The sequence below is a fragment of the Mus caroli genome, unplaced genomic scaffold, assembly GCF_978045245.1.
Source record: "Mus caroli unplaced genomic scaffold, Mus_caroli_1 scaffold_11, whole genome shotgun sequence".
NCBI lineage: Eukaryota > Metazoa > Chordata > Mammalia > Rodentia > Muridae > Mus > Mus caroli.
In genome coordinates, this window is record NW_028227266.1 from 56,368,894 (window position 1) to 56,382,551 (window position 13,658).

At 48.9% G+C, this 13,658-nt stretch overlaps 1 protein-coding gene across 1 annotated transcript; it reads left to right on the forward strand.

Moving 5' to 3' along the window:
- The first annotated feature begins 1,405 nt into the window (after positions 1 to 1,405).
- On the forward strand, positions 1,406 to 12,991 carry Cyp11a1 (cytochrome P450 family 11 subfamily A member 1). The gene is made up of 9 exons (XM_021172600.2): positions 1,406 to 1,685; positions 2,897 to 3,052; positions 4,806 to 5,005; positions 5,906 to 6,109; positions 7,339 to 7,496; positions 11,064 to 11,230; positions 11,519 to 11,597; positions 12,070 to 12,267; positions 12,669 to 12,991. The coding sequence occupies exons 1-9, from the start codon at positions 1,426 to 1,428 to the stop codon at positions 12,825 to 12,827; spliced, it is 1,581 nt and encodes a 526-aa protein (XP_021028259.1). The 5' UTR covers positions 1,406 to 1,425; the 3' UTR covers positions 12,828 to 12,991.
- Positions 12,992 to 13,658: the final 667 nt, after the last annotated feature.

Consider the following 13,658-nt stretch of genomic DNA (forward strand, 5'->3'; position numbering starts at 1 on the left):
GAAAACAAGCAAACCGACAAGACATGGTTGCAACCGTCAATCCCAGCACTCAGGTGGCTCACTGTGAGTTCAAGGCCAGCCTGATCTACATAGAGAGTTCCAGGTTAGCCTGGGCTACACCGTGATTCCCTATTAAATCCATGCTAAGGGTGTATATAGCTCAGTGAGTTTTGACATATGTAAGGGGTAGCAGAAAAAGAACATCTTGAGCTGGATGTGGTAGAACATAGGTACCTGTAATCTCAGCGTTTGAGAGGAAAAGAAAGGAAGGTCACCCAGGCTAGACCATATGGTAAGATCCTGTTTTAAAGACAAAGGAAGGTCACCCAAGCTAGACCATATGGTAAGATCCTGTTATAAAGGCAAAAGAAGAAAGTACACGTTCTGTCATAGTAGTGAATGCATATAATCCCAGGACTCAGGACACTGAGGCAGGGGGATCTTAAAAGCATAATGAAAATAAAAAATGCACTAAATCCTGGAGAGATGGTTCAGTGGTTAAGAGCACTGCTAGTGCTTTGACTGTTCTTCCAGAGGATCCAGGTTCAAATCCCAGCACCCACATGGCCGCTCAACTATCTGTAAGTCCAAGATTTGACACCTTCCTACAGACATACATGTAGGCCAAACACCAATGTACATTAAATAGATTAAAAAACATACATAAATAAATACATACATACATAAGTAAATAAAACAATACTTGCTCGTCAGAACATTTTCAAAGAACACGGAGTATGGTTTGTTTGTCAAGGAGAAAAAAAAAGCAGAATTTCAAGAATTAAGGAACTGTACAAGATCAGTTAATAATCAACCATTTGTAAGCCCCAGGAGCACAGGAATGATGTCTGCTGTTCTATAACTGGCCAGGTAGTCAGCTCCTACAGACCCGTGCGTGATCTTAGGCTATCTCTCATCTTAGAGGATATTCGTCATCACCTAAGGGCCAGCAGAAGGCCTTGCTCATGCAAAACCCGCAAGGTATGGAAGCAAATCCAACTATCGCAGAGTCATAAAGGGGCAGGAGCTGAGGTTGAGACCCAAGCAGGGCGGGGGCCTAGCCACGAGCCACGAGGTCGAAGCCTCGTTTTCTTCCCATGAAAATGGAGATAGCAAACTTGCCTTTTAATGTGTCTGAAGGATAGTGGTCTTAGGGACCCATAGGGTGGACACTGAGGTTAGAGGCCTGGAGCTGCCTGCCAGTGTTTGCCTAACTCTACTACAGACTTTTCAGACAGAAAGTTGGGAAGTTTTTTCTCTGAGTTTGGGAGGGGCTGTGTGAGTCCAGCCCTCTGGAGGAGGCAGGGGGGAGGTCAATGCTCCATCAGCTTCTCTCTTAGCCTTGAGCTGGTGGTTATAAGTGTGGCTCTGGAGGTTTGGGGCAGAGACACTCGTGCAGCAGGAAGTGGCAGTCGTGGGGACGGCATGCTGGCTAAAGGACTTTCCCTGCGCTCAGTGCTGGTCAAAGGCTGCCAACCTTTCCTGAGCCCTACATGGCAGGGTCCAGTGCTGACTACTGGAAAGGGAGCTGGTACCTCTACTAGCAGTCCTAGGTCCTTCAATGAGATCCCTTCCCCTGGCGACAATGGTTGGCTAAACCTGTACCACTTCTGGAGGGAGAGTGGCACACAGAAAATCCATTATCATCAGATGCAGAATTTCCAAAAGTATGGCCCCATTTACAGGTAAGCCTGGCAGCAGGTGGAGGCAGGCACAGGGGGAGGCACAGGGCTCCTGGTTCCTGTCTGCCTTTTTCTTTCATTTCTTCCAGGCTGGGGCTGGGGCTGGGGCTGGGGCTGGGGCTGGGGCTGGGGCTGGGGCTGGGGCTGGGGCTGGGGCTGGGGCTGGGGCTGGGGCTGGGGCTGGGGCTGGGGCTGGGGCTGGGGCTGGGGCTGGGGCTGGGGCTGGGGCTGGGGCTGGGGCTGAGGGGATAGTCTTCCCTCATTTCTGACTCCAAGACTTTTTCTACTGGTATGAAGAAGTGTGAGCAAACAGTGCCCCCCCTCACCCACCAACTTTAGCCACCCTAAAAGTCAAGTTTGCTGTCTCTATCTTCAGGGGGAAGGAAATGAGACATTGGTGCCCTGACTACTGGCAAGCCCCGACCAGGCTTTAGTGCCAGCCTCAGCTTCAGGCCCTTTGTGTCTGGGAGCTGAGCAAGAATAGTACACGCTCTTTTTTTTTGTTTTTGTTTTTGTTTTTTCGAGACAGGGTTTCTCTGTATAACCCTTGCTGTCCTGGAACTCACTTTGTAGACCAGGCTGGCCTCAAACTCAGAAATCCTCCTGCCTCTGCCTCCCAAGTGCTGGGATTAAAGGCGTGCGCCACCACGCCCGGCTTAGTACACGCTCTTAATCACTGAGCGTGTGATTAAGACACACGCTCCCCACCTTGACATTTTTCTTTAATAGAAGTGAAGGGTGCCATCTGACTTTTGAGGCGAGTGACTACTCTGAGTTACAATTCAACAAGAGCCGGGCTGGCTTGGAACTTGGGAGATACAGGGCATTCACTTTAGGATGACAAGAAAGCCTGCCATGGCTTCAAGCCCAGCAGGACAAGAAGGTTCAGTGTGGAATCGGCTTGACTATGAAATGGAAGGGTTGGGGTGGGAGTGGGGCTGGTCCTGGGGTGCGCTGTGTGGTGTATGATAGTGTCCTGCTGTTCTTTGGAATGAGTCACAATGTCGTAGGAAAATGTGTCATGTTTGGCTCTTCAGCAGCTCCACAAAGACAGATGTCACATCCATCTCCCATCTCACAGGTGACACTGAGGCTCAGCAAAGGGAAGGTCCCAGCCAGAAAGCTGTGTGCTGATTGTGTAGAGAGGCCTGGCTGCCCAGGGTGTGTGTTCACGGCTGCCTCAGGTCCGACATCAGCCGCTCTTGTCTTTCCAGGGAGAAGCTGGGCACTTTGGAGTCAGTTTACATCGTGGACCCCAAGGATGCGTCGGTACTCTTCTCATGCGAGGGTCCCAACCCAGAGCGGTTCCTTGTGCCCCCCTGGGTGGCCTATCACCAGTATTATCAGAAGCCCATTGGGGTCCTGCTTAAGTGAGTTCTGAGTGAGCCTCGTGTGTGTGTGTGTGTGTGTGTGTGTGTGTGTGTGTGTGTATGTGTGTGTAGGGTGCTGGAGGAAAGTGGTAGGGAGAGGGGTCGGGGGAGAGAGTGGCTCTGCTCATCTTCCTGTTCCATAAGGCAAACGATGGTGACAACAGCGATGACAGGGAAGTGCCCTGCCAACTCCCAGGGGAATGTCAGGCTGAAGTTCTTCATGAATAGTGGAGACTTTGCAAAGTTCTCACTAATTGCTTTAACTATGAAGTGCCACTTTATCAAACACCTGCTAGGTACCAGGCCTTGTGCCAGGTGTTGGCAGTACAGTGGTAAATAAGGGACTGACAGCCTGAAGGCACTGTGAAAAACAGCAAGATCTGCCACTGAGATACAGATGCTGTTTTCTACCAAATTGCTTACTGATAAATTTATATATATTTATATTTTTATATAAATATATAATTTATATATAAATAACATATAAAATGTATATAAAATATCTATCTATCTATCTGTCTATGTTTCTACATTGATAGGGTCTTTCTACATTATCTAGAACTTTCTAGAAGTTGCTACATAAACCAGGCTGGCCTCAAACAAACATCAGCTTGCTTTGGCCTCCCTTAAAGGTTAAGGACATGTGCCACCACACCCAGCGTCACTGAAACTTTTAAATGTGACTAAATCAAGGGTTGGCAAGGCCCTGGAGCAACTGGAGCTCTCGGGCACTGTGGTGGGACCATGTACCTGGCCTCTGTGTGAACAGTGCTTGGATGTTAACTCCCAAGACCGACTATTACCAGGGCCACGGTGGCTGTGATTCACACAGTGTTTCTAACTTTAGTGATACGCCATGGGCTATGTCCTCTCAAGGAACAGGGTCATAGGCTAGAATGTTTCTTCAGGCTATAGTAAAAGAAAAAAAAAAAAGAAAAACCAGGAAGCCTTCTAGCTGGTTGAGATGAAGGAGGATGGTGGATGAGAGAAGGTTGCATATACCTGCCACAATGTACAGGTACAGACTCAGGTCCACGACACGGCTGTCCTGAAATGTAAAACTGAGTGGAGAAGGCAAGTACTCCAAACGCTGACAGGCATTTAGAGACTCCGGAGATAGCACAGTCTTTTTAGTGTCTTTTAGGAGAGATTCAGTAAAACCACACACAAAAGGGGGAAGGGACCCAGGCCTGGGGGGCTTCATGCAGAGCAGGGTAGGCTGAAACCATGAGTTTACAAAATTATTTGCCTCCAGACTCTCAACTTTTTAAAAGAAGTTTTTATTCATAGTATTTTATTTGTGTGTCTATGTCTGGGTAAGTATATGCCATGTGTATATAGATGCCTCTGGGGGCTAGGAGAGGGCACCGGATCCCCTGTGGTTGTTACAAGTGGTCCAGAGTTGCCCTATAGGGATGCTGGGAACTGAACTTGATTCCTCTCTAAGAGCAGTGAGCCATCTTGCCAGATCACAACGTTCTTAAACAAACAAACAAACTCCCCCAAATTACAAAAGGAGCATTGCAGCTGGGCAGTGGTGGTGCACACCTTTAATCCCAGCACTTAGGAGGCAGGGGCAGGCAGATCTCTGAGTATGAGACCAGGCAGAGCAGGGAGGGAGTAGGAGAGGAGAGCAAATGTTGGGAGGAGGGGAGATGATGTTGCTGCAGGCTCTGGAGCTAGAGAGCCTAGCAAGTCCATCAGTTCCAGGTGTGGCGTCTGTGACCTTGAGGCAGGACCCGTGTTTCTCTAGGAGTTCAAATGCCTGGAAGAAAGACCGAATCGTCCTAAACCAAGAGGTGATGGCGCCTGAAGCCATCAAGAACTTCGTGCCCCTGCTGGAAGGTGTAGCTCAGGACTTCATCAAAGTTTTACACAGACGCATCAAGCAGCAAAATTCTGGAAATTTCTCAGGGGACATCAGTGATGACCTATTCCGCTTTTCCTTTGAGTGTAAGGATCTTACACATGACTGGCTGGCAGGGGTTGGGGGTGGGGAGCCAGCGTTCACCCTTTTACCTTGAGACCCCAGGCCCTGTGCTTGTGTGGATTGGTTTCTTGGACAGACTCTGTACTGTCAGCCTCTCGGGGGTAGTCAAGTAGCTCTCATCTGACATTCATGTTGGGGAGGTCCCCAGATGATAGGTTTACCATGCCACCATCCTCCATAAGCCAGAACTTGGCTTGGCCCTGCATGCCTCAAGTCTCCCTCTCGTAGAAACAGACCTCTGGAGTTGAGCAAGAAAGAGGGGATTTCCTGGGTTGATCTGAGCTGACTGTTGAAGGACACTTAGAAATTATCCAGACTGGGTAAGGCGGTTAGGCGGCATAGACCAGGCATAGAACAGTGCATGCATATGGCTTAGTAGAAGTCATGTGATGCCTGCAGGAGATCTGGGGTACTCTGGGCTTGGTATGAAATTGGCATTCAAATTTTTCTGGTGGTAAGTGAGAAAACTTGAATCTTTTTAGTTCCAGCCAGATTGAGTCCTGGGTGACTTGGAGACTGCTATCCTAAGTCTCCCAGGCCATGTGTGATGTCGTGATTGTAGTCAGTAACAAAGGGAAATTTCTCCTGGACAGTTCCGTCCTGGCTCAGGTGGAGTCCACTATTCCCATCAAAGCTTCCTGATCAGGGCCACCCCTATATCCCTCCGAGGGACCTGAATTGAAGCCAGAAGGGCAGTCTTCTTCCATCTCTTGGGGCTCAGGTCTCAGTTGCTTTGCTGGAGGAAGCTAAGGATGAGCAAGGGCCCCTATGTGTGGTGGGCATGGGTGGGGATGGTTCTGGGAGCTGAGGCTCTCAGAGAGCCGGGCTGGAAGAGGGTCCTTAGCCTCAGTCTCTCACTGCAGCCATCAGCAGTATTTTATTTGGGGAGCGCATGGGGATGCTGGAGGAGATGGTGGATCCCGAGGCCCAGCGGTTCATCAATGCTGTCTACCAGATGTTCCACACCAGTGTCCCCATGCTCAACCTGCCTCCAGACTTTTTTCGAATCCTCAGAACTAAGACCTGGAAGGACCATGCAGCTGCCTGGGATGTGATTTTCAATAAAGGTGAGGACTCCTCTGGCAGTACTCAGGAGGTGGGCTACCAAACTGAATGCCTGACCAATGCCCGCCTCTGTTCCACAATTAACCAATGGCCACTAATCTACCATGAAGGGAAATCTCAGATGAACAAGGATGTGTGTCAGGGCTGGAGGCTGACTATTGGAGTTGATTACTTTTTCCTTCTGGAGAAAGGGAATAAGGATGTTCATGGTACTCATGACTAGGGGCTGGGGAGATGGCACAGCAGTTAAGGACACTTACTGCTCTTACAGATTGAATTCTAGGATTCACATCAGGACAATCACAACTGCCTGTGACTCCAGCTCCAGGGGATTTGCCATACTCTTTTGTCTCCACAGACATCTACACTTACACACACACACACACACACACACACACACTCACACACCCCATACACATATACACTTAATTTAAAAAAATAAATGATTTTTAAAAAGGTGTTCAATATCTACTGAGTTGAGGGCTAGTGTCTGAGCCATAGTTGTCTGTGTAGCAGGAGGCTTGAGGGAAGGGCTAGGGGTTATTGAGAGGGAAGATTGATGGAAAAAGCCGACTGGGGTGTGGTGGAATCTAATGTCACCTCAGCCGTCAGTACCTATGTGACCTTGGGCAACCATCTCTTCTCAGCTGGTAAAGCGCTTGCTTTGCCAATGTGATGAGCTGAGTTCAGTTCCACTCATGGTGGTACTTGCTTGTAATCCCATTGCTGGGGAGGCTGAGACATGTGTTTCTGGGGGTTACTGGTCAGCTACCCTGAACTACTTGATGAGCTTCAGGCCAATGAATGAGAGGCCCCATCTCAAAGAAGCCAGGTGAACGGCAGCAGCTGAGGTCCAGTCTTACTCACACTCCCCCTACAAACACACACAGTGGGGATGATGAAGAATGAATGACAAGGGCTAGGAACTTTCTCAATTGTTAAGAGCCCTGGCTGCTCTCCCAGAGGACCCTGGTTCAATTCCTAATCTACAGGGTAGCTCACAACTGTCTGTAATTCCAGTCCCAGGTAATCCAATACCTTCCTCTGGCCTTCATGGACATTGTACACACATGGTATACAGACATACCAAAAAGAGGCTTAACAAAATGACTGCCTAGCAAGCAAGGGCTCTGGAATACTCAGACCTTGGTACCCCACCCCTGAAGACTGATGACCCTCCCTCCCTCCCACCAGCAGGGAGCCTCATTCTATTCTTTCTCCTACTCCACAGCTGATGAGTACACCCAGAACTTCTACTGGGACTTAAGGCAGAAGCGAGACTTCGGCCAGTACCCTGGTGTCCTTTATAGCCTCCTGGGGGGCAACAAGCTGCCCTTCAAGAACATCCAGGCCAACATTACCGAGATGCTGGCAGGAGGGGTGGACACGGTGAGTACCGTGGGCCCAGAATGAGCCTCCCTGGTGCCCATATGCTCCCTTCCCCATCAGCTGTGCTGTCTGAAGGTGAGAAGCTGGGCATATCTGTATGATATGATTCTCTCCCTTGGTGCTGGCCCTAAACAGTGGTCTCCTAGAAGGGTGAGGCTGAAGCCCTGCCATGACCTAACACTATTTACCACCCATAGGGCAGGATTTGAGACTGATTTATCTGTGAGAAAGAAGGGAATAACTTCAGTTCCGTTCCTGTATAGAACTGGGTTGTTTTTGAGCTGGGGAGCTTATGCAGCCCAGGGTGGCTTTGAACTCACTATGTAGTCAGGGATGACCTTGAACTCCTGATTCTTTTGCCTCCTCTCCCTGAATTTAGGAATTACAGAGGTGTTATCACCATGCTTGATTCTTTTAAAAGGTTGCTTTTATTTATTTCTTATGTGTATGAGTGTTTTGCTTGTGTGCACCATGTGAGTGCCTGGTACGTGGAGAGAACAGAATATGGTGTCAGGTTCCTTGGAACTGGCTTTACAGTTGTGAGCCACTGCATAGGCACTCAGGATTGAATACAGGTCCTCTAGAGAGTAGCCAGTCCTCTTACCGGCTGAGCCATCTCTCCTGCCCCCACCATGTTTGATTTTATACAGTGCTGGGACCAAACCCAAAGCTTCATGCATGCTAGGTAAACATTTTACCAACTATGCTACATTTTCAGACCCTTTGTATATTTTTGTTTGTTTGTTTGTTTTGGACAAGGTCTCACTTTGTAGTGTAAGTGGACCTGGAATTCACTCTATAGCTCAGGCTGTTCTTGAATTCACACCAACCTTCCCGTCTTGGGCTCCCAAGTGCTGGGATTACAGTGTCCTCAGGCCAGAGACAGGCATCTGGTAGTCTTGAAAGTGTAAGCCACAGTAACAGATTAGCGGATCCAACAACAGACATTTGTTTTCTCACAGTCTGAAGCTGCAACCATTATTAAGGCGTGAGCAGGATGAGGTTGAAGGTGTCCTTCTTCCTCACGTCTACACGTGGGCTTCCCTCTGTGCATTGCACTCTCTCCTTTTTCTTAGGGCATTGTTCCTGGGCTAGAGCTCACCAATGTCCCCTTCACCCCATAGTCTCCTTAAAGGGGGCATCCAAATGCAGACATGTTATGAGATATTAAGAGTTGGGATAGCCAGACCATGAGGCACACATCTTTAATCCAAGTACTCAGGAAGCAGAGGCAGGAAGGTCTTTGTGAGTTTGAGACCAGCCTGATGTACAGAGCAAGTTCCAGGACAGCCAGGGCTACACAGAGAAATCATGTCTCAAAAATCAAAACCAAAAGAAGAAGGAAGAAGAAGGAGGGGAAAAAGAAGGAAAAAGAAGAAGGGGAAGGGGAAAGGGGAAGGGGAAGGGGAAGAAAGAAGAAGGGGAAGGGGAAAGGGGAAGAAAGAAGAAGGGGAAGGGGAAGGGGAAGAAAGAAGAAGGGGAAGGGGAAAGGGGAAGAAAGAAGAAGGGGAAGAAGATGAAGAAGAAGAAGAAGAAGAAGAAGAAGAAGAAGAAGAAGAAGAAGAAGAAGAAGAAGAAGAAGAAGAAGAAGAAGATGACATGTGGTGCCCGGAGGTAGTAAGAAGTCTGTCACATATCACAATGGTAGATGGCAGAGACTCTCACAGCTATTGACTAGTAGTTTCTAAAGCAGAGTATTGCTTGTGGGTGTGGGGTTCAGCCTTGATCATGAGATTCCTCTTAGGGAGGCAGTTTGTTTTGATTTCAGTTGTGGTGACTGGGGTGGGGCAACCCCATCACGAGGTGATCTGCTTGCAAGATTCTGTTCTTGGAATCCCAACACCATCTAAGGTCCTCTTATCTTGGTGCCTTCAGCCTCAGAAGAGAAGAGATAGCGTAGGCAAACTTATCAACCTGTGCGCCAGCCTCCTCAGACGTCCTTTAAGTGATCAGATGATGTTTTTGAACAGAGTTGAGCAAGAATCTGAGTCAGAGTTGAAGGTTGTAAAAAGCCAATGATGTGGTTGTAGACAGTGAGGTCAGGTACTGGGTGGGTTCTCTGGCCTGCTTTCCTTACAAGAAGCCAAACTTTTATCTTATGTTTTGTTGTCCATTGGGCAATGGAAGAGTCTGTGCTTTTAGTAAAAAACAGACATGAAGGCCCTGTGACACTGTGAGGTATCATCTTTTCTTTTTAGAGGAAACAGTGGTACAGAGAGGTTAAGTAACTTGGCTGAGGCACACAGCTAGTAGAATGGAATGGACTATCTCGATTAACAACTATCTCTAGGTGTCCACTCTGTAAATACTTGGAAGCTCTGAGAGAAACACACATGTGATCTAGGTTTTCAAGGAGTCTGTATTTGCTTTCTGGGTAGGTAAAGGAATGGTAGAGGGAGGAACTTCCTTGGGGAAGATTCTCTAGTGTCTGCAACTCTGTCTAGCTAGGGCACTGGGCATGTGCTGAAGAGGCTGAAGGAGAGATACTAGGATGCCAGTAGTCGGGCATCCATGGAGCCTCTGGACATCATCTGGAGACTCTGAGGAGCCAGGACTTTAAGCCAAGAAGTAACAACTTTATTTTTTTCACCTTTGTCTCTGCCGGGAAGAAAGAGGTGTTTATGTTTCAGCCTTTTGGACAGAAATATGATCCTTCATTAACATGTCTGCCATCCCTGCCCCTGATCCCAGGACAAAGGGTGTTCCAGACTGGGGCCTTGTATAGACTTCCTCTGCTAATTTGGTCGAGTCACTGTAGGGCTTGAGGAAAGGCACTGCTCATGTTTATACTACTTCATTAATCCCAGTACATCTTTTGCACCAACTTTAGAAAAGATGGAGAACAGATCTGTGGTCTGGTTTCAGGATGGTTGAATCTTCCTTTCAGGTCTGCAGCTGGGGTGAACATTGAGGTTTAGACTGCTATAGGTGAGCTATCCTGGAACCCTCTATGTAGACCAGGCTGACCTCGACCTTGGAGATCCACCAGCCTCCCCCATCCCAAATTCTGGGATTAAAGGCCAGTGCCACTATGCCCAATGACATGGACTTGGGTGTACAAGCCTTATAGATTGTGTGTGTGCGTGCACATGCGCGTGCACGTGCAAACACACACACACATTTAATTTCTGGAAGACTCTAGAGCCCTCTGGAAGAACACACTCTGTTAGGAGATGAATGAGGGCTGGTGACACATAGGGTAAAGGCAGAGACAAATCCTGCTCTGAATATCCCTTCCTAGGCATTAGCTATTTTTTGAGGCAATGTAATCAGGTAGCCCAGGCTAGCCTTAAAGAATGATTTTGAACTTCTGAATCCTCCTACCTCCCAAATGCACCAACATACTCAACATATATGATTCCAGGGATTGAGCCTTTTGCTTGTTAGGCAAGCATTGCTTTAGTTCATTACATCACAAGCTCCCTTAATTACCCAGACACTGAAAAAACGTTTTTAGGCTCTGGCCTTTCAAAGGTTTTGCAAATGGTCTTGGATATGAGGGTTGAGAGTAATGAGGGTCATGGTGACACAGACCTCCTTGGCCTTCACAATCCATGTTCCTACCAGACCTCCATGACCCTGCAGTGGAACCTTTATGAGATGGCACACAACTTGAAGGTACAGGAGATGCTGCGGGCTGAAGTCCTGGCTGCCCGGCGCCAGGCCCAGGGAGACATGGCCAAGATGGTACAGTTGGTCCCACTCCTCAAAGCCAGCATCAAGGAGACACTGAGGCAAGTCCAGTATACCCATACCTTCCCACACCCAAGCCCTGGAGAAGGGTTCCAAGGATGGGCTAATGGAGAAGATTGGAATCAGGAAGGGAGATTTCAGGAGACATTTGGAAGAGACAACAAGTAGGGATGGGAAGAGAGATCTAGAACCAGAACTCTGCTTTCGTTTCCCCCGGGGGTGCTGTAGTGGGGGCCTGAAATTCCAGGCTGGTGTGGGAGTCAGGGTGGAGGATACAGCCTGACTCTAGGATCTGGGATCATCTATCTGTGAGGGTCCTCTTTCTGCAGACTCCACCCCATCTCCGTGACCTTGCAGAGGTATACTGTGAATGACCTGGTGCTTCGTAATTACAAGATTCCAGCCAAGGTAGGACTCAGGAGCTCTGCCTGTCAGATGGAGGAGAAGCGGGAGTAGGCTTCAGTTCCGGGCAGATGGTGGTGATGGTGGCTTCTATCTAAATCTTTCTTCCTGATGCTTGGCTTGATGGAATATCCAACTACAACAGTCTAGTTTGTGTGAAAGGTAGTGGTAGAGGCCATGGTGGGTAATGGATACTGGAGTCCAGGGGTAGGAGGCTAACATGACTGGATTTTCTGGGTTGATGATGAGGTAAGAGTGGAGAGAACCACTTGTGTTATTCCTAATGTTGTGTCTTCAGCCTTCATCAGGGCTCACAGAGGGGCCAGGCCCTTGTTTGACACTACACAGTAGGCAGAAGGCCATTCCCTGTCCTGTATTGGGTAACTGGGCAGCCAGCTTTGAAAGCAGGGACCTGAGGGAGCTGGGTTTAGGACTGTGGGGAACTGGAACTGCTTAAGCCTTGTCACCTTGCTCCTAGACTTTGGTACAGGTGGCTAGCTTTGCCATGGGTCGAGATCCGGCCTTCTTTCCCAATCCAAACAAGTTTGACCCAACTCGTTGGCTGGAAAAAAGCCAAAATACCACCCACTTCCGGTACTTGGGCTTTGGCTGGGGTGTTCGGCAGTGTCTGGGCCGGCGGATCGCGGAGCTGGAGATGACCATCCTCCTTATCAATGTGAGTAGGGCTCTGGGAGATGTCAGCACCCTGGGATTTCACTGACCCCAATGATGTCATTACCCTCCTCGGTCAGACTCCAGGGGGTATGCAGGACCAGGGCTCATTAGTCTCCCACAACTCTCAGCTGCTGCTTCCTTTGGGCTTACCCACTTACTACCCATTGATATCCCCTAAACACTTATCTGCCCCCACTTGGGAGGTGATGTGGGAAAGATTGCTACAGACTAGTTAAAGTCAAAGGCTGAATCCATGAAACAGAGCATGCAGGGGCCATTTAGACACAGTCAAGAGGTTGAATCCTTTGGATCACACTCAAGAGATTGACCCTGTAGCTACAGATGTCATGGGTGTGTGACCCAGGAGAGACAAATCCTCCTTTCTGCCTCCTTTTTCTTCAGCTGCTGGAGAACTTCAGAATTGAAGTTCAAAGTCTCCGTGATGTGGGGACCAAGTTCAACCTCATCCTGATGCCTGAGAACCCCATCCTCTTCAACTTCCAGCCTCTCAAGCAGGACCTGGGCCCAACCGTGACCAGAAAAGTCGACACTATGAACTGAAGGCTGGAGTCACATGGGGAGATGGCCCATGGGGCATTTGAGGGTGGTATCTCTGCATCTTTAGAAACAGCACTCTGTGATTACCTGCCGAGGTTAGCTGGGCTCTCCTCTTCTTCATCCTCTTTCCCTCTTTCCCTACCCAGGGAGTTAATAAACACTTGAACACTGGAGACCATTTGTATCTGTCAGACTCCTAAGGCATTCATTGTTCTTAGGGAGATGTATCCTGAGCCATGGTCAACAGTGGGATGAGGGGCGTGTGGGAAGATGAGAAGCAGTTATCCAGCCTAAATGTGAACCTCCATCCACAGCAGTTCAGGGGCGAGGAGAATCTATTCTAAGACCCAGGGAGCTCTGTTGGGAGGACAGGGTAATGTCTATCCTTCTGGGTGGAACTGCAGGGAAGGCGAGGCTGGTGTGGAGTTCTGCTTGGCTGACTGCAGTAGGAGCCCCTTGTGGGATTGTAAGGATTTCCTCCTGAGGCTCCTCTGTCTTGAGTACGGCCATGACTGGAGGCCTGTGGAGAAGCATCATGCCGGGAAGTAGTTGACGTGAGGCAATGGAGCCTGAAGACAGAAGGCCAACAGGCTCTACAGGCTCTCCACCCTCTGCCTGCCCTCCCAGTGGTCATGCTACAGAGGCTGTATTCTAAGAGTACAGGATAGTGTCTAGACCAGAATTTGGTTTAGATGACATCTGTCCTAGTTGGGCCTATCATGTCCCTCTGCTTCTGGTTCTATAGCCTAGCCATGAGCAGGTGCCAGAATCTTGCTGATTCCTGGCTACCTAAGTCCAAGTCCTGTAAATAGGTGTGGAGATTAGGCCAGCTCG